The sequence below is a fragment of the Ixodes scapularis genome, unplaced genomic scaffold (assembly GCF_016920785.2).
Source record: "Ixodes scapularis isolate PalLabHiFi unplaced genomic scaffold, ASM1692078v2 PGA_scaffold0__279_contigs__length_252992795, whole genome shotgun sequence".
NCBI lineage: Eukaryota > Metazoa > Arthropoda > Arachnida > Ixodida > Ixodidae > Ixodes > Ixodes scapularis.
In genome coordinates this window covers 249117744-249141009 of record NW_024609835.1, presented here as the reverse complement: position 1 = coordinate 249141009, position 23266 = coordinate 249117744, and the positions used below count along the sequence as shown (strand labels likewise).

Genomic DNA, 23266 nt, shown 5'->3' with positions numbered 1-23266 from the left:
ACCACCATCACCGGTGTGTACGTTTTTTATTTTGTGGGAAAGGTGACTGCACTTTTCTATGCTTACTTTCAACAATAAGGTTTGTTTCTGTTAATTTTTTTTTTCTCGCGGAGGCTGATATGTATATGTGCGATTTTCAAAGACTCCATTAAATCGAAACTGTGGCATAAAAGTACTTTGCAAAATCGAGAGATAAAATACATGACCTTTAATGGAAGCAAGATAAGAAGACGAAAAAAATATTGTTAAATCGCGAATCTCGTTAGGTTGGGGTTCAACTGTATACGCGGACCCTCATGATAACAAGAATCAGCATTTCGAACGATAAATCAGCCTCAGAAACAATCCAGTCCAACTCATTAAGGTTATTCCTAAGTATGCATCACTCGTCCAGCTAATCGAGTTTTCGTTTACTCCAACTTACCATGCCATTGCACAGATGGAACCTATGCAAAGGTAATAGCTAAATAAGAAAGATGGCATAAAAAGATAAGCTTATAGAGAAGTTCATATAAATCTTTCCGCAATACGCAAGTATCCTTGCAAGTTTGAACAAAAAATTATCAGAATATTGCAGTCTTTCACATATACTAGTTACAGTATTATTCGCAACTTTTTAGTGCAAGGCAGAATGAGTACATACAAAGTCCCTTTTATTTTTTAATATACCCGACACTTCTGTGTCCTTCACTTGGGAGAAGTGCTTTTTCCTTCGTATGTGGCGGCGCTGCGGTGAAGCATGACGGGAAAAATCACTACGCCTACCTCGCGCTTTTCGCTTCACTTCAGTGCACAGGTGCATGGTGAGAAGCGCACTCAACGAAGCCACCTAACCCGCCAGAACAGACCTCGAACGTGAGAATATTGCGCGACTTCCGAGTACGGTCAGTGTTTGATACAAAGATCAAATCGAGTAGTATGTTACTTTAGGTGATAATCAAAAGTTTTTAAAATTCAGGCAAGCCTACCGTAATGATCCAGCTGTTTAGCCGGTCTTCGGCTATCATATTTTCAGTATTAATAAAGTGAAATTAGGTTTCGGTGCAACGTCGGCGCAAATTCAACAGATTTTGACGAAATTTAGTAGGTAAGCACTTTGGTGCAGCTTGGCACGGATGGCGCAGCAATCGCGTCACAGAGTCTATAAACGGACAATCTTTTATGATGCGTGATGCTAGAGGGGAGTCCCGGACCAAGGTGACAAGGGGACCACTCACGCCGGTGCCTTGCCTCGCCTCGCCAGGGGGTCCTCGTCAAACTTGTCTCGCCGGGACCCGTACTCTGCAAACGTGCGACGGAAAGTTTTGCGCCAGTCTTGAACCAAACAAAAAACATCGACCGAGCCAACAATTCGTTTCCTTTTATCGAGGCTTCCAAAACAATGAAGTACCTAAATTCCCAGATTATTCTTTTTTTTTTTTTTTTTGTCTTCGAGGTTTTTGGTAACTTTCTTAGGAAAGTTTACCAAATATTTTGGTATAACAAGGGCACAAAACTAGAAATGATAACAATGCCGTGTCATCCTAAATTGTTACTTTTCGTCAGTTTGACAAGAATGAGATTTATGTCGAGAGCTACACATCTCTTCCTTATTCGCAAATCACCAAAACCGTCGCCTCGTCTCGACTTGTGTTCCTGCAACTGTCGCCCCTTGAGCGGGCACTGACCGTTGACTCTCGGGGGAGGCGGCCTGGGCGGGGTGCCGTCCGCGTCCCGACCGGGCGGCTGGCCCACGGGCTGGTCCAGTTGGCTGAGGGAGATGTCCAAGAGCGGGCCACGGTTACGCCCGGCCTGGCCTCTGCCGGGACCATCGAAAATGCCACGTGGGCAGGCCGTGAGAGGGGGTAAAATCCTTCGGGTACGGCCCCTAGAACGTGCCTCTCGCCGGTGTACGTCCACCCATACGACCAAAGTGGTCCCCAAGCGGCAACGAACGACCTCGCGCGAGTCGTTGCGCCGTCAGATGTTGACATCACGGCAGTTGTTGCTAAAAGTTCCGGTAAAAATCGATGGACAAGAGCGTGTTGGCGCGGGGCGAGATTAAAGAACGACACTAAAAAATGCTCACGTGTAAGATTGCAAAAGCATCCCTACACACAGCGCATTCCTACGAGCAGCGCACTACGTCTTCCTTTTTCATGCGGCGCGCCGGCGGCAACATCGCACTCCCCCACTGCGCAAGCGCGGCACGCCCGCTGGCTCCACGGCTTCACACAACAATGCATCTGCGTCGATCTGCTTTTCTTTGCGTTTTATTTCTTAGGCGCATCCGCTTTGACCTCAAGCGCCCCGGTGGCTTCTGTGACGAAGCATCCGATATGACACGTCGCAACCATTGGGAATTCCACTCGTAGGTGCCGTTTTTCTGCTACGGACGGCTACACCCAATGCTAGCTTCGCTCCATGGGACAGTTAATGCTTTCAAATGCTTCGCCGTCGTAAAGGCATCCCAACGTGAACTGTCGAGCTCGATCGCAACCTGCAGCAGTACAGGCGTCTGGCACGTCCCTTGCCAATAATGCGACGACGACGTGGTGCTTTTACGACCTCCTCGGGTGGAAATCGAGGGACCACTTTTCTGGACGCAATTAGACGCACCGGCGAGACGCGGTCAGGGCACCGTACTCGGAGGGAAGGGGAGGCCACTCACCGGGACAGGTTGTTCTTCTCGTCCGCTCGCTCGGGGGGCGGGGGAGGCCGGTAGTCTCCTGCACGGGGGAGAGGAGCAATGCCCCCGAAGCGGTCATGCACGAGATCTTTGGCCGGGCACAACTTTGGGATCGAGGATATGTACGAGAGGAACGACGTTTCTTTCCACAGTCTGGAGCACGGTATAAGAAAGGTCAGGTGGCGTAACGCCGCCTTCGGAGGCGTCGAACTTTCGTCCCTGGTTCTCATACGCGCCACCACATGGCGCCACATACATCAAGGTCTACCCGAAGCGGCGAGGCCGCCTGCTACGCGCGCAGTGAAGCGTTCAGCAACTGCAGCGAAGCTTTACATGACTTAAACTTTTGGACAAAGTTGACTATGGTACTTTTAAGCGGCGGTGGATATTTCTGATATTATATAAGGCTATTAACCATTCCAAAAAGGGGTTTTCGATAGCGTCATTTCCAGCGTTTGTGCGTATGGCGCGTGCTTCCTTCGTTTCTGAAGCGAAGAACGCGGACCCAAGCGCCCTGTCGGCATGCAAGCGGCTCATAGTCGATCATAAAAAACGGGACGCTGAAGTGCTGTCGTGGCGACGGTACGCTATTTGCGTATTAAGTATGCTCCGATCAGCAGCACCGGCAAAATGGTTCTCTCGTTTGCACAAACAAGTCTACTTTAAAATAAAAACGGCACGTTTTAAAAGATGTCTATGTTCATGAGCCTCACTTACAACTAATACATAGAAAGTGCCTTTCGGCAGCATGCAACTTTTTTTATTTTTTTTTATTGCAACATTACGCCAAAACGATCAACTAAAATTCTTTGATGCAGCTGGCCTACTGACAGTGAGGACTCATTGAACTTTAGTTCTGGCGCAGAAACGAAACGAGGCAGAGATATGCTTCGATTTATAAATTTTGTTTATTAGAGAAGTTACACTGCCTTTCATTTTAGGAAAAAGCAGCATTTGACAAACGAAAGGCAAACTACTCGTGCACTTTTAGGTAAACACTGATTCTATTAAAAAAAAAAAAAACTCATGAAGTAAATATACATAATGATAAAAGAAGTTTGAAGAGCTGAAGAGATCTAATAAGGCATTCGTTTCGTAAGCTTTTGTTCTTTTTTTCTCTGAAATGTCTGCCATATTAAACCTTTCCTGTTCTTCAAACTTTATGGATCGGTTCAGGAGAAGCGGTCTACTGAACTACTTTTGAGAGCTTGTGTAAATTTTGAGTTTTGTTTGCCTGGTTAATTTTGAGCTGTTTACAGTACTGACGCATTCGCATCCCAACATAGTAGTGCAAAATGTGCGCCATGACCTCCACTTTGTGTTCATGGCAAGGAAATGACAAGTGGAAATTGTCCAGGACATGCTCAATGATTATGTCGTACGCGTGCTTCTCACTTGCATGCTTCTGAAATATTTTCTCTGTTTCATACGGAAGTCATAACAAAGCAGCATTGGGATGCAGCAGTCCCCCTCGCGCCTTGCAAACTACTAGAGCTGCTTCGGGTCTTGCACATGATGCAGCGCTAGCTGTGGTCGTTAGTCCAGTCTTGCACACTGAGCAGCTTGTGTTTTTTAGCAGTTTCTTGCACAAAAACCCTGATACACAATAAATTATGCATTCGGTGACAGTGGCTGATGCAGGGGCGCCATCAAATACATCCTCACATTCAACCTCATCATCAACACAACCGTCAAGTCTCCTCTTGAGCTCTTCTAGTCGTGACTCGCACGGAACATCTTCCTTAAATGTTGTGGTTAGATCGGACAAGCTTAGGAGACGCAGCTCTTCATTGGCATGAACTTGACAGTTGCCGTACTTAGGCGGCTTCACAAGACTGTAAATACAAAGCATGTTATACAGTTGCAAAAACGTAGGCATGCAGGGATGTTCATTCTGTCCACCTGCTTGACGTACCACTCCGAAAAATTTTTCGAGAACATCCTGATTAAACTTTGCAGTTAACACAAACTTGAAATTGCATTTCGTCAACAGATACTCCGAAGGGTGAATCGTTGAGAGAATGGTCACTCGCAGCCCCTCAGCGGTCGATTGTGATAAAAAGTTGTAAGGACTAATTTTTCCTGCCTTCAGTTCTTTCTCCCAGTCATTGAGCCATTTCAAAGAGGATTCGAGTACTTTGAAATCTTTTCCACCTAGCTTTAGACCTTCCTTTGGGTGCCTATGATTTAGCGCATCAAAAAGGTTATTCATTTGCACTGTAAAGTCAATTGTACCTTGGACATTTCCAAGTCCCGCGGTTCCTCTCTTAGAGTAAAACTCCAGACCATTTGCAACACTGAGGCTGAACACCTGAGTTGCTAGCTTGACGCGCATTTTTTCAGTGTTCGAAGGGTATAAATGAGAAAACGTCAGTTTCGGGCAAGCCCTCGCCTTGCCTTCAGCCTTCGTATCTTCTACATAAAGTTTGTCATAGTGCGACCAAAAGACACAGGCACCGTTAACAGAAAGCACTTTCTGCTTCACAAGGCGATTCCGTACACACTTGATAAGGTGCGGTGCATCCGAGAAAACAAAAACCTTTCGGTCTTCACATGCAGGATTGACAAAGCTGTTCTTCGCACCCTCTAATGCTCCTGTCACACCAAACTGTTTCCACATGGACCGGTTTGTCGCAGCACCGTCACAAACAATTGCATCCACAAATGCGCCGGCATCCTCGAGGAGGAGAACAGCCTTCAGGATGAGCTGTGCCAACACAGTCCCTTTGGTAGGGCCACGGCTGGCAAAAACAGCAACAGGCTGCGAGTAACTCTCGCCAAAAGAGCAAAATGTAAACACTAGTCCATGGTCTGCTAGTTGGTTCGGTGCTTCCACTTCCTTTCCAAAGTCTGCATGGCCTGTATAGGTCATAGTTTTTGCATTCACCCTCATCTCCTTCAGACGTGGATCTCATCGAACATAAGAATCCCATGCCTCTTAAAAGTATCTTTTGTTGCTAGCTTTTTCTTGAAAGCAGAGAAAAAGCGAGTGTCAAAGCCACACTTGACACGAACCATAGATAAGTACTTCCTTACAGTTGATACACAAGGAAGCGGCAGGATGTTGTTGTCTCTTAAGAAGGAATATGCCGACGGGCTGCAGATGTGCAAGAGAAGACAGAGCAGGAGCCAATGCTCAGTGTAACGTCTGTTTTTCTTGTTTGTGCATTTGGCAGCTGCAATGCACTCTTTTATAGCTGTTGCTTGTGCTTCGGGGACATGCAAACCACTCAGTTTTTCCTCCAGAACTTCATCAGAAATTCTAGACAACTTCGCTTGAGTGTCCAGCTGGCAGTTCAGTGACTGCACTCTCTTTGCTAGACGATCAACCGATTTCTTCAATGCATACTGGGCTCTTCTGAAAGCAAGCACATTGCTGTTCCGGGCAGTGGTCAGGCGGATATATCGAGGACGTCACTTATCCCTGGTCTTGTCCAGCATGCGTTTTTCATGAATCCGAAGTGTAGTCACAAGGCACTGGCAGTGTGAGCACGCACTTTCACCGTCTTTGAGCAATAACTCACATTGCTTGTGTCGCCACCGACCTGCGACATCAACAAAAGCACTTGCTGGGTGGACATTTGGATACGACTTAACGCTTGGTCCACCGGCACACAAACGGGCCTGGTGCAAATCCGCAACCAACTTTTCAACATCTTCGACACAGCTGACATCACCAGAAAGATTTAGGAATTCGAGTGTTGCTCGCTTACCCAGCAGAGCCACATTGACACCTAAATCTTCGTCAATGCTAATCACTTTCCTTGCAACCATGTGAGTCGGTGGGGCAGAGTAGTAGTTGTAGGCACCATCATTTTCCACAACACTTGCTTGTGTTGTCGCTGCTCTAGTCGGATGAAACTCGGAAAACACAATAGTTTGGAAGCCGTCGACCTCAACCTTATGACACGCCCAGGCACCAGTTGGGAGGGGTACACTGTCTGCCTTTTCGAAGATGTTCTCGAACGGTTTTGTGACTGGCATGGTGGTAGACGGTTCGGCAACTGCGGCACAACTTGCTGATGCACTTTCACTGACCATGGTGCACTCTTGCAAGGCTTCAGGTGACGAATTGTCTTCGTGGGCAACATGCGAGCTCTCTGAGCACTCCTCTGTGACACGGTGCCGCTTGGTGGCCGGTGGGCACTGACGGTTTGCGGGTCCTTTTCTTTTTTTCTCGTTCTTCGTCATGTAGCTGGGGCACCCCGGGAACTTTGTTGGCACTGCATCTTTTGCCAGAGCAGCTTTCCGTGGCGCACTTACGAGAATGTGGCCGTTGTAGACGGCTTCCCACGATTTGCTCACAAATTTAAAATGTCTCTCGCAGACGAAGTCTGTCGGCTGCAGCAGGCGGTCTTTGCGCGGGATCGCGTGACGCCATACCTTCAGGCGGTCGTCTTCTTTGGGAGCAGCAAAAAGGGACAGCTTTTCCGTGCATGTTTTATATCCCGCGTTGCACCGTGGCACGAAACACGTTTTTCCCATTGCCGTCAACTTTCGGAAGCCCCGAGACCGACCGGAAACAAAGCGATAAACTGCGCAACGATGTAGCCCGGCAGCCCGGCGCACGCTATTGCTCACCAAAGACGGCGACGACCGACCTCCATGTAAAGCCCTCCATGTCGGTGGCGCGCCCTGGCGGAAAGGGAGAGAATCGCGTGCCGATCTTGGACGTGACGGTTCTTCGGCGGAGGCGCACCGTTACGCCACCTGAAGTATTTCTATCACCGTGGTCTGGAGCTTGTTACTCACGTTGCACTCCAGCAACACAAATGCTGGCTTGGTGGCTACATGCCTTACCAGTCAGTGAAAAACGGCAAAGCGCAAGCTTATACAGAGCCTGAAACCAAGGTTGAGTAGTTGGTTTGTTACGTATAAGATAAAAATAATTCTCCCACACACCTTGTTTTGTTTTTTTTTTGCAAAGTAATGGTGTTTTTTAGAACGCGCTGTTAGATGCACAAAGAAAGTGGCAGCAGATGATCATGAACTACCACAGACAATAAAAGTGAGTTTGACTCGGTCTATTTTTGTACTCTTAAAGGGCAACTAGTTTATTCGAGCGCACTGTTATAAGGAATGCTTAAAAATGAAAGAATAAAAACATAGAAGTGCACGAACGACCACACTCTTTCAAATAGCCACAACACCTTCTATTTGAAACGTTGTTGATATTTGAAACAGCGTGGTCGTCCGTGTATGTCTTTTATGCTTTTATTCTTTCATTTAAAGTAAAGGGCAACTCTGCTTCATTTTTGTTTTTGAAAAAACAATGCAGACCTCTTCAGTATTGCCTCGGAAGAGCACACGTCAGATATTTTATGACTTAGTTCTGTCTAAATGTTTCTTAAACAGTCCGGCAAACTTTGCAACATGCAAAGTTGCTGAAATCTGCCGACTCTAGCGGGCAAATTAAGGTGCAACCAACAGCACAGTCGAGGCTATGGCGTTGCATGGTGTAACCAACACTAAGCTAAATGTCATCGACGTTGCCCTTTTTTGTTTGTTTTTACTTCTCCAGGCAAGCATAATGGGTAACATCAGCAATCACTCCTTTCGGCGCTCAGCAATGTCCACGTGATTAGGGTAACGCGCCTGCGCAGTGCGCTTCTCGGGAGTTGTCTGACCGTCCCGTCGTTACCGCTGTCAACCGCATCACAATTTCTGTCGTCATCTCACCGTTTGCGATTAATGTCTCTCGAAGTTTCGTCTACGCTCCCAGGCGAAAATCAGCCCATTTCCAGCTGGATTATGGAACTGGTCCCAGCTGGAAATGAGGCAGTCCAGCTGGATTCCAGGTGGGTCCAGCTCCAGCTGGACTACCTCATTTCCAGCTGGGACCAGTTCCATATTCCAGCTGGAGGTGGACTGATTTTCGCCTGGGCTACATGCGCAGATTGTTGCCGCGGTTGTGCAGACGTCGTCAAATGTAGTAAACACCAAAACGTGACGAACTGTGCGGTGCAGACGACATTTGTTCCTGTCACATGCCCTCCTCATTGGAGGCCCGTCGGCCCGCCTCGATCCCACCCGTCGTTGGGTAGAGGATCACGTGACATCTCGTACCACGCGATAGCCATGTTTTCGGCGGCCCGATGCCAATGTTGCCGAATAGAGCTGAAGTCTCGGTTTCGATTTCTGCTCATGTTTAAAGTGAGATTTAACAATATATACCCCTTTTTTCGCGAAGCAAAGAACGTAACGTCTTCTATTAGCACTTTTTAATGTGAAATCACTAATTATGCAAAAAGATTCTAAATTAAGTGGGGTTGCCCTTTAATGCAATTCAGTGTCCAGATAATTTGACCAAATTTCAAGGTCCTGTAGAGGTTGAATTAGTGAAAGATTACACCCCACTCAAAGAGCAGTAAAAAGCCCGAGGCAGTCTGCTATCTTGTCTGAAAGCCCGAGGAGTTAGAGTGAGTTTCGGCAAAACCCTCCCAAAAGGCAGGCAGTGCACCCTCACCTCTCGTGGGCGGCTGGACATACAGGTTCTGGTTGGACCAGTGGGGCCTGGCACCCGTGACGTCCACAAAGTTGGGGCTGGCATCTACGGCGACAAAAAGGAAGTGGCACGTTGCAGCGTCAATAATGCGCGAGTCCCACAACTGTTTGCAGCATATGCTTTAAAGGACTTCATAATTAGTCGCTCAAAAGTCACAACCTTTCCCACGTGCCTCTTTTCAATCTGAAGGTAGTAAAGTGGTAATGGGAACAAAATTTCACCATCTGGTGGGGCTTACACGCAGAGCATCCACTCGCGACGAGTATTTGTTCGAACAATTAATTTTTTAAGAATCTTTTTTCTTTGGAGGTCTACATTTCTGGTGACGATTAAGTCACCGCAAGAAATAGGCTGTCCTATATTATATCCACATTTCTACTGTACCTCGAGATCTAAATGCCCAGATCGCCTGAAAAGGACTGAATCGGACAGTTTTATATGCCAATCATAGTTTCGAAAAACTTACCTAGTCAAAAAATATTTAAAACCAACACAATTATTTTCTGATCTAACTAATTCCTGCGAATGGGTCAGGCCTTCCCTGACCAACTGACAACTCTTGCTGCAGCGTTACTGCAAGTCGAACGTATCACTCTCACTATAGTGATATAAACATAATATGTACATAAACATAATGAGACTCTATATAATGAGACTCTACATAAACATAATGAGTACTTGCCAATTAGAAACTCATATATCGCTGTTTATGGTGCCAGCTGAACATGAAGGAACGTTACATACAGAGAGAAACAGAAAAGGCACACAGCCTGCTTGGCTAGCAACTGTTTAATTAAGATCATCTTATTCTTCATGTATATTGTGTTTCACTTCATTGTTTTCTTTATCTATGTTACGCTTCATTTAACTGAGGGACGTCCTCCACCTCTTCTACTCGTAGAACCGAGCCATCTTCCTACTCTTTCATCTGTTCCCCATGGGTGTGGTCCTCATGGGCGTACCAACCGAGGGGGCAAGGGGGGCGCTTGCCCCCCTTGCCCCCCCCGTTTCAAAGTGGAGGGGCAAGGCATGCGTTCTGCACCCCCCCGAAACAGCCGCCACTGGTCAGGGCAAACACTGGCCGGCGGCGCCCAAGGATACCAAGGGCACCACCCCCCAACCCTGTCTGGGGGGGGGGGGGGGGGGGTCTGGTTTGCCCCCCCCCCCCCCCACTCAAGAACAAGTTGATATGCCACTGGTGGTTCTTCTCAGATAGATAACTTCCTTGTAACTCAATCCCCACCCCTGCCTGTTTCAATCTGGATGAGCATCGCACCGGCGTGCGGTCGTGCATCATTACTGCGAAATGCATGTTATAGACCCCAGGCTAGCGGTTGTACCGCACTGTCTAAATTGCTCGTCTACAGTGGGTACCAATGTCGCTATGTTTTGGCAGACTAAACTCCCGATCGATAAACAACTCATGACTAACTTGTGTTTTGTTTATTATAACTTCCTCTGGGGTGGCACGATCAAAGTCACACTTGCACAATTGTCCGCCTTCGTGTCAATAGCAAGTGCCTCCAGGATTCCTCGAACGAACTTGTAGCGGTTTCTTGACAGGATGTTTAGACTAGAAAACTCTGGCGCACACTGACACACGCGACAATGGGCTGGTAGGTGCCCTGCTGCTGCAATGGCCTTCGCTGAAGCTGCATGTTCCCTCGTCCAGTCATAGATGAACCTTTCAGTCTGCGGCTTCAGTGAAGGCCATCACAGAAGCAAGGCACCTACCAGCCTATTGTCACGTGTGTCAGTGTGCGCCAGAGTTATGTAGTCTGAACAACCTGGCAAGAAACCGCAATATGTTCGCCTGAGGAGTCCTGGAGGCCCTTCCTATTGGTAGAAGGCGGACGATTCTGTGAGTGTGGCTTCCATCGAGCTACACCGCAAGGAACTTATCTATCTGAGAAGGGCCGCACCCATGGTGGACAAATGAAACTTTAGGAAGATGGGTCGGTTATAAGAGTAGAAGAGGAGGAAGACGTCCTTCAATTAAATGAAATGTAATATAGATAAAGAGAGACATCGAGTGAAATGCAATAGTATAGAAAAAGATTACAATGATCTTAATTAAACAGTTGCTAGTCCAGCAGTGTGTACGCCTTTTCTGTCTCTCCCTGTATGTAACCTTCCTTCATGTTCAGCTGGCACCCTATATAGCAACGAACCAATTAGCTCAGCTTGAAGCCGTCTAATATATTGTATCAGATTCAGCGGGTGCCTCATTCGTGTAGCATACTCCACCTTCTTCCAAATAGGCGCTTCCACCTGGACTGAATGGCTAGAAAACAACGCATTGGCAAGGCCTCCCCCGCCTGTTTGGCTCTTCCAGACTTCGCTTTGTCCCCATTGTGAATTACCCATTTACCCCGAAACCAATATATCTAAAAAAGGTGGATTGAATGACCGTAATATCCTAAACGACAGCCCACCTAAGAGCGAGAGCAAATCGGGTGAAAATAAGAAGAGGGCTAACTCTCAGTGCTTGATCAAGAAAAATTTTAAAATTCCATCTTTGTATTTCGTGATTTACCAAACTTGTTTTTCCATCGAAGAGCAATGGAGCATAGACAACTGTCCTCCCCAGTCAGTAATGTTTGCCTATCTCCCACCGTAGCTAGCTAACCCCGTTTTGGCCGAGGTAGGTATATAAGAGATATCTGCCACCCGTTTCGTTGGTTGCAGCGCACAGACGAACACGAAAAGTGCAGAGGGTTTGCTCAGAAATGCCTGTGGACCCGGACCCTCTACCGACGAGGTTTGCGGGGCAGCCTCACCCTTATGGTTGGCGTCGAACTGGTGTCCCGAGGACCAGCGCGCCGTCTGGTCGGTGCCCGGATGGCCGCCGGAGGAGCGCCCCTCCCTCCTGAGCACCAGCTGCAGGCGCTCCTTGCTGCCCTCCAGCAGCTTGCGAGCCTCCTTCAGGGTCAGCCCCTCCGCCGGGCTGCCGTTGATCTGGGATGCAAAAGGGGATCAGGGCAGCCCTCGAGGGCCCACCGACGCTGGGGTGCCCCAAACGCGTCTCCGACTGGTGCGTTTACCGCACTCTCGTTTGTGGTCCCTCCATTTCCGTCCGACCACGTCACACTCGCTGTTGCCCACCGCGACCGTGGCGAGGGCACCCCAGCAGAGGCGGGATGAGGCAGATGCCCGTTCTGTTGCGGGCCGTGTTGGGTAAAGTACATCTAAAAGGTACTTCGAGTAAAGTACAAAGTAAATTAGACGTGATATACTTCAAGTAAAGTAGAAAGTACACTGGTTACAACATACTTAAAGTAAAGTACTATAAATATAATGTACTTTCAAGTAAAGTGCAAGTATTTTAGCACAATCATTCATGATGCCCTTTCATTCCCCTGTACAGTGATTTTTTAACTGGTATGCATTATCCAGGGGTAATCAGGGGTGCATGACCTATTTTCAAAAACAGCGGCGAATATTTGATAAAGTCAAGTGGCCACAGAGGAGTTATTTCAGGAATGGAGCCAAATTCAATGGAGCCTAATTCAGAAGTCCATTTTCTGAATTTGGCACCACTTGCACTGGATTGTTGCACTCAAGGGGGCTAAATGTACTAGAAGAGAGCATGATGTCATCCTCGTAGCTTCCGCTAGCAATCCTCTCATAGAGGACTGTTCTCTCCTGATAATTAATCATAATGTGACACCTGAGATTAGGGTGAGAAAAAATTGAAGAACTCTCAAGTCGAAAGAAAAGACAAAAGATAATGCCTCAAAACATTGTGACGTTCTCCTGTTTTTTTTGTTTTTTTTTCGGCTTGGAAAGTTTAATTTTTCCACACCGCAGTCTCAGGTGCTACATGATGCTTAATTATGCTGTCCTAATGTTTTAAACCTCGTCAATTGCGCTGACCGACCGAGAAGTTGCGAGAGTTCAAGAAGGTAGGGAAATTCACCCCCAGAAGAAAGGGAGCGATGCGTCGTCTGCTCACGTTTGTGGTGAGAGTAGAATGTCCCTCCCAGTATTTCTTTGGAGTTAACAAAGATTCACATCATGATAAAAATTTAACGAAATCAGATTTGGGAATGTACTTTGAAGTCGGAAATTGTACTTTCCTCAGAAAGTACCACAAAAAAAATACTTTAAGTAAAGTACAAGTACATACTCAGAGAATGTACTTCAAGTAAAGTACAAGTTTGCTAAACCTACTTAAAGTAGTACTTTAGGTACAATGTACTTAAAGTACTTCCCAAAACTGGCTGTGGGTAACGAACTGTAGCGCTCTTTGGCGTGAAGCTTCGTGGAATCTTCGGCAGCCGGAAGTTGGGATGCCGCAACGACGGCGACACTTCCGTTTGCGCTTCTTTTTTGACAGGACTTCTACGTCCAACCGCCACAATCGCAACATGCAACGGCCTGGCACGCCGACTCCCGTGACGACACTTGTTGCCACTTCGGGAACCCTTTCGACGAGAAAGTGATACGAAATGCCAAACACACCAGTCACAGACAGATTCCGGACACTGTAGCAAAGCGGTGCATCAACCTGTCATATCTTGGGAATGTGGAACGAGAGCTTGCAACGCACACTCTGAGGCTATTAGCTCGGTTCTTGCTGTTTCCGTCACGCACCCTGTCAACTAAACATTCTTTAATGCGAACAAAAAAAAATTCTTTAAAAATAGTTATATCATCGCCGCTTATCAGACCAAAATACAGTGCCATGATTGACTTTACTAAATACTGTCAGTCGCGCTCTACTAAACACCGTCAGAGCGTGTCGGCATCTCAACAGAGGCTTGCCGAGTGAGCCGGTCTAGCAACGCCGGTTAGGCAAGAGAGGAAGGTTGAAGGACCTTGAGGACGACGTCTCCCTCCTGCACGCCCCCGTCCTTTTCGGCCACTGACTTGTTGGAGACCTCCTTGACGTAGATGCGGCAGCCCAGCACAATGCCATAGTCTGCGGGGAAGACAGCCACAACACCCTCGGGACACGCTCGGGACCAGACTCGTACGCCACTCCTTACAAATTACTCGTAATCGGTTACTTTTTCAAGTAATCATTTGTTTATGTTTATAAAATCGCGAGTAATCTCTTTATTTTTGGAAGTAATAAAATCACCCGTAATTGTTCCCTTCCTTTTTATGGTGCCCTTTGTTTGGACAAGTTTGCTACCTAGTGATCCTCGAACGAGTCTCCGACAAGACGAAAATTTATTCAAAATTGCCGGATATTAATAATTAGTCAATTCTAATCCAATGAGGAACAACATGAAAGATCCATTTTCAAACAGGCAGAAAAATCTGTCTTTTTGAGAAGTAGTTGGAAAAGTAACAGTTGGGTTCTCGAGTAACGGCCAATTGCTCTTCTTCTCCCGCAATTAAGTAGTCTAATTGAATACTTTTTAAGCACGAGTAAGTGTAATTGTAATCGATTATTTTTTTACAGTAACGTATAGGAGACTGCTCTGGACACAGCAAGGCCTGTTGCAGATTGGAAAGAACTTGAAGCTCACGAGAAACGAGAAGAAAGAAGAAGGCTCGAGGCACGAGCGGAACGAGGTGAACGACAGAAGCCGATCGAGACACTTCTCTGTAATGATGTATATTCGATTGATTTATTAGTGTAAATACAGTTTGCGTTTTGTTTTTACGCTTATTGCCTGATTTAAATACGACTCCCACACGACCTCTTCAATTCTGAGACAAGGCCAACACCCCCCACTAACGCGATAACGCTTCATAAGAGCACAAGCTCGCAATCTTCTGTGGCGGGAGGTAGGAGAGGAATGAGCGGTTATTGTCCAATCAACGCATAAAAAATACGAGTCGAAAATATTTAGGACTTTAAGAATACGGGCTTTTCCTTGGAAAGCTAAAGGAATCCACACTTCGGTGCTGGTGTCCAGATCGCGATGGCACCTTGCACGGTCACTGAGAAATCTCCACCGTTGTCGGTGAAGTGAATGGAATGGGACTCCCCAAATGATAATGCTGTCAAAATAACCGGTACCTACACTGTTACCTTTGACTGGCTAGTTGGGGCTTTCGATCTGAGCCCCTTTTTAGGGGCCGAGAGCTACGGTCTATCCTTTTATTCTTTTGCTCAACCAGCCCTACGGAATGTGCGAAGGAGCACATTGCACAGAGGACGTAACCCCACCTATTTGAGGTTGAATGTAAAATTATGAGCGGTAATAAGAGAAAAATATTAATAAACAATTTTTAGACTGCATCAAAAGCTCCCAAAAGAGTGCAAGCACCCCGTGACTATAATGGCCAGTCATGTGACTGCTAGTTGCCACTTTCCCGCAGATTCTCGCAGGCACGAACTACAAATTTGACTAACGCAATAAATAAAGCTGTAAAAAATTTTTTTTTTGGTTGTAAATTGTTTTTTTACGTATGTTTTTCATTTAGTTTATTTTGCAGAAAATTAATTTTTCCCTTTGCATATGTTTTTTAACACAATGGTTCGATTGACCAAATGCAATTAGTACCAGGAGAAATTCTTATCATTATTTTAAGGGCGAAGCTCCTCAGGGTCTAGACTTGTCCGGCATCCGTGCTCACATCGATCTTGCTGGTGCTGGTGCTCGTGCTCGTGAGCTCACATGCTCACGTGCTCGTGTTGGGCAAAAAAAAAAAAAAGAAATTATGAAAAAAAATGTTTGTGCAGTCAACAGGATTTGAACCTGTGCAGGGAAACTTCCAATGGATTTCTAATCCATCGCCTTCACCGCTCGGCCACGACTGCGGGACGAGTAGAGGGCTCTAGAATGTGGTAGTAACTCAAGAGCTGGGGATGTCATGGATGAAACGTTGCATGTAGCCGCTCAACGTCTATACAGGAGAGGGCGCTGCGGTCAAATGCGTATATAATCGCGTTAAACTTTGCATGCATTGGCTCAACGTTCATAGACGAGAGGGCACTGCGGTCAAATGCTCAAATGCGTATATAACCACGTTCCATACCACACATTCTCTTTCTGAGATGGATGAAAACGAACGAAAGGCTCGGCATGCTGCGTCTCAGCATCTACGCACACAAGCACCACCAGAGCTTTGCCCTAATCAACATTATTCACCACGTGGAGATGCAGTCATTTTTTATTATTTATGATTATTATTATTACGAGTATTGCACTATTATTTCATTCTGTCTTCAAGCTGCTTCTTGAACTTGTCATCATGTTCAGCGTCAGACTTTGTGGACCCTGTTCTCCTTCTGCACACCTTGTGTCTTTTTATTCACTTTAAATGCACTTGCCAGCACAAAGATTGCAAGGTTGCTTCTAGAGACTAGAAGAAAAGGTACCTAATAATTATTATCATTAAACTCAAAGACCACTCCCGTCATTGCAGTGGAAGGATGTGGCAGGGAGACGGGTTGCAGAGGCCTCAGTAGCATGCAGGCTGCCAACCGAATCCCTGGATTGGATTTTTTCGGCTTTGCCCTTTGCATAGAGTGATCGCGCAACTCTGGAAGCTGGATCTAGACTAGCCCACTTCTGCCAACTCTTCCACCTGGAGTAGGGGATGTGGGAGCATGGGATTGCTGTGGCCGCCCACTGACCGTCTTTCTTCTTGGCCTTGGTAAGTGTGACCCTGAGCGTCTGGGGTTCCAGACCAGAGGAGGGAAGCACCACACGGCGCCTGATGACCTGTTACAGGGAACGGGAGGAATGTACGAGGTCAGAGCATCAACTTCAGCTGCTCCCCAGGGTTCCAACTATACTAAGGTCACGCTGCTCGTCCAGTTCACACCTTACCATGCCTCCAAACCATAGGTGTGCACAGATGGGGAGGGATGCATCAACAAAATCTAAAAGAGGTCAAGGCATACTAAGTTTCCTTTACTACTAGGTATCAAAATTAGTCATTCCAGCACATACATTAATGCACAGGGTAATCCACGTCGTCTCTAAAGCATTTGTTTAAGTTCTGGACTTGACCCATTGGTTGTGCCACCGAACGGCCCATGGGCACCAGACCTGTTCTGCCCTACCTTATACTTTCCCTTCTTATGGAAAACCTAATCGAGTTCTCCAAATTAATTTAAGGGTGACTTTCGAACAAGAGAGAATAACTGAAGACAATCCAACTCTGGGTATGAGAGTAGTCTTTTGGTTTCTGGTTCTAACCGAGTGTAGTGCAAATCAACAAGAAAGAATGAAGAACTAGCCAGCTTAGCGTGACAGCTATAAATCCGCACATAAAAGGGCCACAGCACCGTGGCGGGAGCTACACCCTGCATCACCAGTTGTGTTCAGTGCTACTGACGGTGCGAGAGGGCAGCACCCGTAGTTAGAAAAGAGGGAGAGGGGAATCCTGACCACTTCGTATACCAAGGAAGTATGCAAACTTTATGAACTCTCCATTGTGTACCTTAAAATTCCTACAAAGAAAGCTCTTTCCCTCTAATGCCTTTCACAATGCTCAACAGGACTTACGAGACAGAGCACGGGGGAGTTAAGTAAAAAAATGGAAAAGCATAGAAAGAAAAAGAAGCGATTCTACCTGTTTCTGGTTGCATGGAGAAGACATCAGTTCCACAACCTCCTTTTAGATTTGATACAACTGGCTCATCTACCCCTCAAAATTCCATAGCGCTGTACATTTGTTGTTACTTTCTAAGAAAAGCCCACAGCTTTCACAACAGTTTGGCTGGTTAAGATGCAATCTCATCAGCTTAACTTTCTGTTTGAGTGCTTCATGATAGCACAAGTAACTTGCGAATAGTAAACAACGGCTGGAAATCCAATTGGCAAAATTGATGACAAAGCATCTCAGAAAAAAAAAAAAAAAAGACAAAGAGAGGTATCAGTTAATAGGAGCGATAAAAGACATGTTTTTCGCAAGACATATTTTTGAAGGATGAAACGGACCCCCCTTCCAATGAGGGTACAAAATCAATTAGTCTGCTTGGACAGGGAAAAGGAAGAGCACAGAAGCAACGAAGGATGCGAGTCGTCGGGGTGAGAAAAAAGAAATTTGCGAGTCAGTCTTTGGCCAGATGTGTGTGCTGCGTTGCTCACCAGGTTGACGGAGTTTCCACACTCCCTTAGGACTTGGACAGCCGTGGCATAGTCGACGTTCTCCAGCGGCAAACCATTGGCACTGATCACACGGTCGTTGATCCTGCAATCACGTGGCAGCGAGGCTCAGATCTCCATCTTATGGGATGCTCCCAGCCTGCTTTGGAAAGACTCCCGGCCAGAAACTGGAAGGCTACAATGATGTGACAATGCGACTCCTCGGATGCTCTGGCCAACTTTGTTGGCCAGAGCATCCGTCACAAAAGCAAAAGCTGCCGGCTCAGATGTGCCGCAGTCAACAGCGCAGCCCGAGCGTGGAAGGAACCCGTGATTCGCGTACAACATTAAAGGGATGCTGTACCGAAATCTGAATTCCCCAAAACACGCGGCAAAAGCGTGCAACGGGATGTTACAAACAACAAAACATCACTGATACAGCAATGTCTCGAACGCATGACCGTATTTTTCAAAAAATGAGGCACATTTGGCAGGAATGTTGACGTCATGTTTCTCCGAGAAGGAAAGGGAACAGCCTCGCGTCTTCTCCGCCTCGCGGCCTTGAGGGAGCGAAGCGAAGAGAGGAGGAAACTAGGTATCTTGACGGTCACGCGCCTCGTCGACCTGGTTCAATCTCGACTTCTTTTTCCAGAAATACGGCCGTCCAATTGACATATCGCCTTACTAGTAGCGTTGTAGGGATTGTAGCGTCCCGCCTACATCTCCAGCATTGTTTTTTTTTAAATCCAAATTTCGGTTCACCATCCCCTTAAAACTGCCTCCTGAATAAGTTACATGCTGTAAACGACTCGCTCGTCAAACTGTCCCTCGTAAAATAAATACTGCATTAATTCATCGTTTCCTTCGGGAAAATTTTGCTTAATTTTATATATGCCCTCTACCAGAAGTTAAAAATTAAACATACTTTTGGGGGTGCAGTATCTTTTTTGAAACCCAATATGTTGTCGATTGCACGGTGTAAAAAGCACAGGAAACAACAAAACAACTTGTAAAGAATAGCAAGATAAAAACTTGTCATTCTGAGCTTTGTTTGAAAAACAATGAGGCTTCAGGGAGAGACAGCAACCAGCCACATCGGGGAACAAGCTGAAATTTCAATAGAAACCACAGGCACTGTTCATAAAAATCCAGCAATTAAGCTTGGAAACCTACTTCGTGCGAACAAAATATACTAAAAAAAAAAAAAAAAAGCTTTTCACGCACAAGGTACTGTATCTAAACCCTACATTGCAGCAGCACAAAGTGATTGGTTTTACTATTGCAAACAATATGCAGGCTACATGGAGTACCGAATGCGCGGGTTTCGGCATAACGCTCGGGAGTTCATGAAACTTTTTGTTTGTTGAAGCGCCACAAAGGCCGTAGGCACAGCTTCTGCCGTCGCTTCATTGACAAAAATGAAAGGTGTTGCGGTTCTCGTTTTTCATCTATGGCAAAGGAAGCTTCTCTGACTTGGCTATGGTACGAAAGCCAGTGAAAGATACCCGTGAAAAAAGTTCAGTGGCACAACGAGAGAGAATGAGTATAAAGAAGATGAGTTCGCGTTTTGAGCAACAAAATCTGGGTGGCGTAATTACCGCAAAATACTGAAGGAGTGCCCATCCCACTTTCACTGAAAGTTGGGTTCATGTAGGCATGAGCACTTGTCCAGTCAAATCGGGCGCTTAACGTATAATTTTCAGAATTCCCAAGTTTGGGAAATGTTAACAGTAGGCTCTTGAACGAAGTACCTAGGCACTTCCACAGTATTTCATGGTAGCTATGGCAGAGGTCAAGTTCCATAAAAATACACTCAACAAATAAAAAAATATATGGGGATGGGACACAGCACAGCTTAGTTGTGCGGGCAAAGTTTGTCGAGACATTTTTTTAAACACGATGCAAGCAAGGTGATCAGAACTGGGAGACTGGTTGACAAATAGGGGGCCGGTGACCAAATGTACCAAGAGTGAAATAGAGCAGCCACTAATTTCTTTTTTATGCTCTTTAACATCGTACACACACTGCACAGAGTCTAGAAATCCGCAAATGTTCAGATAAGCGTACCGCCTAAATACAAAATCTGCGACAAAGGTTGATCCCTTTCCCTCCCTCACAACGAGGAAGTGAAGGAAGCGAGTCCTTTCTCGTTGCCAAAGAGGAGAAGAGGGTGAGACTTTGATCGATGTAGGATTCTAATGCCAATAAGTTTTGGATTTATGAAGGAAGTGGACCATGTTCAAGCCGTAAAAATACAAAGCCCGAAGCAACTTTAGCGCACACTTATAAGGGACTCAGCGTATGCGAAGCAAAGATGTCGACAGAGTCTTAGGAGTTACACAGGGCCTGTCGACGTGCACAGTGGGGCAGACACGCGGCAGACGGAGAGGGGCACTTACTGGAGCTTTCCTTCGGCAGGCCCGGCCCTGAGCACGTCCGAGATGGCGATGGATGGCTCTCCGTTGACAAAATGAGGGTTGTCTCGGCCGCCACTCACCGCTATCCCAAACCCGTAGCCGGGGACCTGCACGCACCCAAGGTTGCTCCTGTAGGCACCGGGCAGAGACGCAGCAAGAGACGCCAACGCTGGACAGGCGAGGTTCCGACACACACAGCGCTAAAAAGGCCACACTACGACCGCACGCGGGCATGAACTGGACACAAGCGCCGATTCGGCATTTGACCGGAACCCGGACGGCGGGTCGGGGAACGCTCGGGTACAATCATTGCCCTGTCGCCGCCGTGGCGCATCGGCATCTCATCTCAGTGAGAGGTGAGGAAGCAAAGGGTCTCGTCTATACTTTATCTTGCAAGTTTCACGCAGTGCCGTGGAAGCTGCGGGTGAGAGAGGAAGGAAGGCCACTTTCGTACTAAAATTAAGTGAGGGCCTAATATTCTAGGGAGAGAAAAGCGATGTAAGGATACACAAAGGAACAAGAGGAGAGTTCCTCCCTACTCTGCTAAGGTTACAGGCTGGCCCATAACCCTTTGGTAACGCTGCACGCAACTGGTAAGATAGAGTCAGTGTGGCGGTGTTGGTGAGGCCCACAAAGACGAGCACTAACTGAGCAATACTTTGGAATTAAGAAAAAAGAGTGCTCCCCAGAAACGCTAATGTCTGATGATCCATTCCGGTTGTACGGTTCAATCAGGGAACTATTAGTTGCTCTGTCTTCATACAAAAATTTTTATAAAAGTCAGCAATAAGGTGATTTGGCTAGCACAGTCAATAATTAAAGCAGCCGGAAAACGGAACAGAAATAAAACGACCGCTGTAATGAGTCGAAGACAAAAATATTTTTTTTTACTTCGTATACCAGAAACGGCCAGAACAATCAAACTCATCAGAAACGGTCATGAAAGATATGAATAATGTCGGGCTAGTGCCAACTTGCTGGGACATTGCAACTAGGCGCGATTGTTTCCGAAACTACCGATACGAGTCTCGTGGGTTCCTTTTCCCGATCGAAATGTCAGCAAACGAGGGTGCACAGCTGGCATAAACTAGCTCTCGCAACCGTGCAATATCGCGTTCCTTGGAGCTGTATATAGAGAAAGCCCAGACAGTCGTTGGAATTGCCCATGCGACAATGATGGCACGTCGCTGGCCGAACGCAGGATGACCACTACTGCGAACAAATGTGCTGCCAACCATGACCAAAGTACTAGTGGTGGTTGCAAAAAGTTTTGGCCTAAATATTTTGTCATTCGGCGTTAGTGACACTGCGGCCAAAGGACACTACCCTGATCGATCGAAAAATGGAAGCCGTAAACTTTCGTAACTCACTTAAAGCGTGAAGCCAGGTCGTCAGCCGCGACCATCCAAGGACTGTGGCCGACTAACGCAAAATACTAAGCATCCACCCATTCCACAATAAGCGCCCACACAAAGGACGCGTCATTACATATTTTTGACTTAAGGAGCGCCCATCCCCTAGTTTTACACAATCATCTCCGAATTTCGAGTTAGAGCCAGCTCGGGATTTTACAGTAATCTGGTGTGAACTATTGGCTTGCCCGATGTCTCCTGGTCACATGAATGATTGGGAAAACCAGGGCCCCTGATACGCTATACTTAGAGTGTCGGCAACAGCTTCCCGCTTTCCTCGCAAGTGTTGCCATCTTGATGCACAGAGCAAGCGCAATTGGCAATTGCTACAATTTGAAAATGCAACTTCCGGGGGATTGGATAGGGTGACAAGAAGCCCAGGCAATATTATTCCACTTTGTCGCAAGCTGTTTTAATACTTCTGGAGGACGGAAAAGCTCTTTCCGTGATATCAGATGAAGCTTCGGATGACTGGCAGCCATGATTCTAAGCACTGAGGGGGCTGAACTGTGGTAACTCTAAACTTACTTAGTGGCTCTAGCGAAAACCAGAGCCTGTATTTTAACTCGATTGAACTAACGTTAAGATAGCCCTGTAGCAGCGGCGTAGCCAGGAATTTTTTTCGGGGGTGGCTGAGGTGGCCGGAATGCCCATGACCTGGGGTGCAGAGGTATGGGGGCTGGGGGGTCAAAATGAGCACATATCAGTGTGTCGAACCGAAAAAAATACGGGTTCGGTCACGGTTCAGGTTCAGGTAAATTTATTTTGTTCCGGTTCAGTTCCGGTTCGATTAATTCGATCCGCGAACCGGTTCGGAAATTATAAATGACAAATTGCAACATCAAAATAAATTACAAATAAAACATCTGAAATCAGCACATACGAAACGGGATACATCGTAGTGTAAGGCTCAGGGATTTCTACCAGGAATGGTTTCTTTATGTGCACTCAAAGGTTACCTCACCAACGTTTACGCATTCGGACTTCATCTAATTGGGTCCGACGCAGTAGCTGTAAAATCCGCGACCTCCTTACAAACCCACTTACAAGTAGAACTCGCTAACTATCCCGCCACCTCGGCGTGTAAGCAATTGAAGGAACAGTGGGGAGAAAATACAGCTTTCTTTATTTGAACTAGCCTTCGGCAACTCAAATTAGACCCTTAAAGAAGTTTTCATTAAACAAGATACGGAATATGAAAAACACTTCACCGAACGCAACGCCAGAAGGACGTAATAGGATAAATATTAAAATAGAAGAGTTCG

General features: G+C 46.6%; 1 protein-coding gene across 3 annotated transcripts in view; it reads right to left on the bottom strand.

Annotated features, from left to right (window-relative positions):
- The window catches only part of LOC8031122 (tight junction protein ZO-1), a 183789-nt gene that overhangs the window by 65669 nt on the left and 94854 nt on the right, over nt 1-23266 (bottom strand). For 2 of the 3 annotated variants that reach the window (XM_040210366.3, XM_040210365.3), the window contains exons 3-11: nt 20572-20696; nt 18176-18278; nt 16714-16801; nt 13994-14097; nt 11954-12131; nt 9135-9218; nt 2651-2708; nt 1668-1798; nt 1218-1281 (exon numbers count right to left, since the gene is read on the bottom strand). In XM_040210366.3, the coding sequence (XP_040066300.2) occupies nt 1218-1281; nt 1668-1798; nt 2651-2708; nt 9135-9218; nt 11954-12131; nt 13994-14097; nt 16714-16801; nt 18176-18278; nt 20572-20696 (935 nt within the window). The remainder of the gene's footprint in view (nt 1-1217; nt 1282-1667; nt 1799-2650; nt 2709-9134; nt 9219-11953; nt 12132-13993; nt 14098-16713; nt 16802-18175; nt 18279-20571; nt 20697-23266) is intronic. The other variant, XM_040210367.3, reaches the window with a different exon arrangement.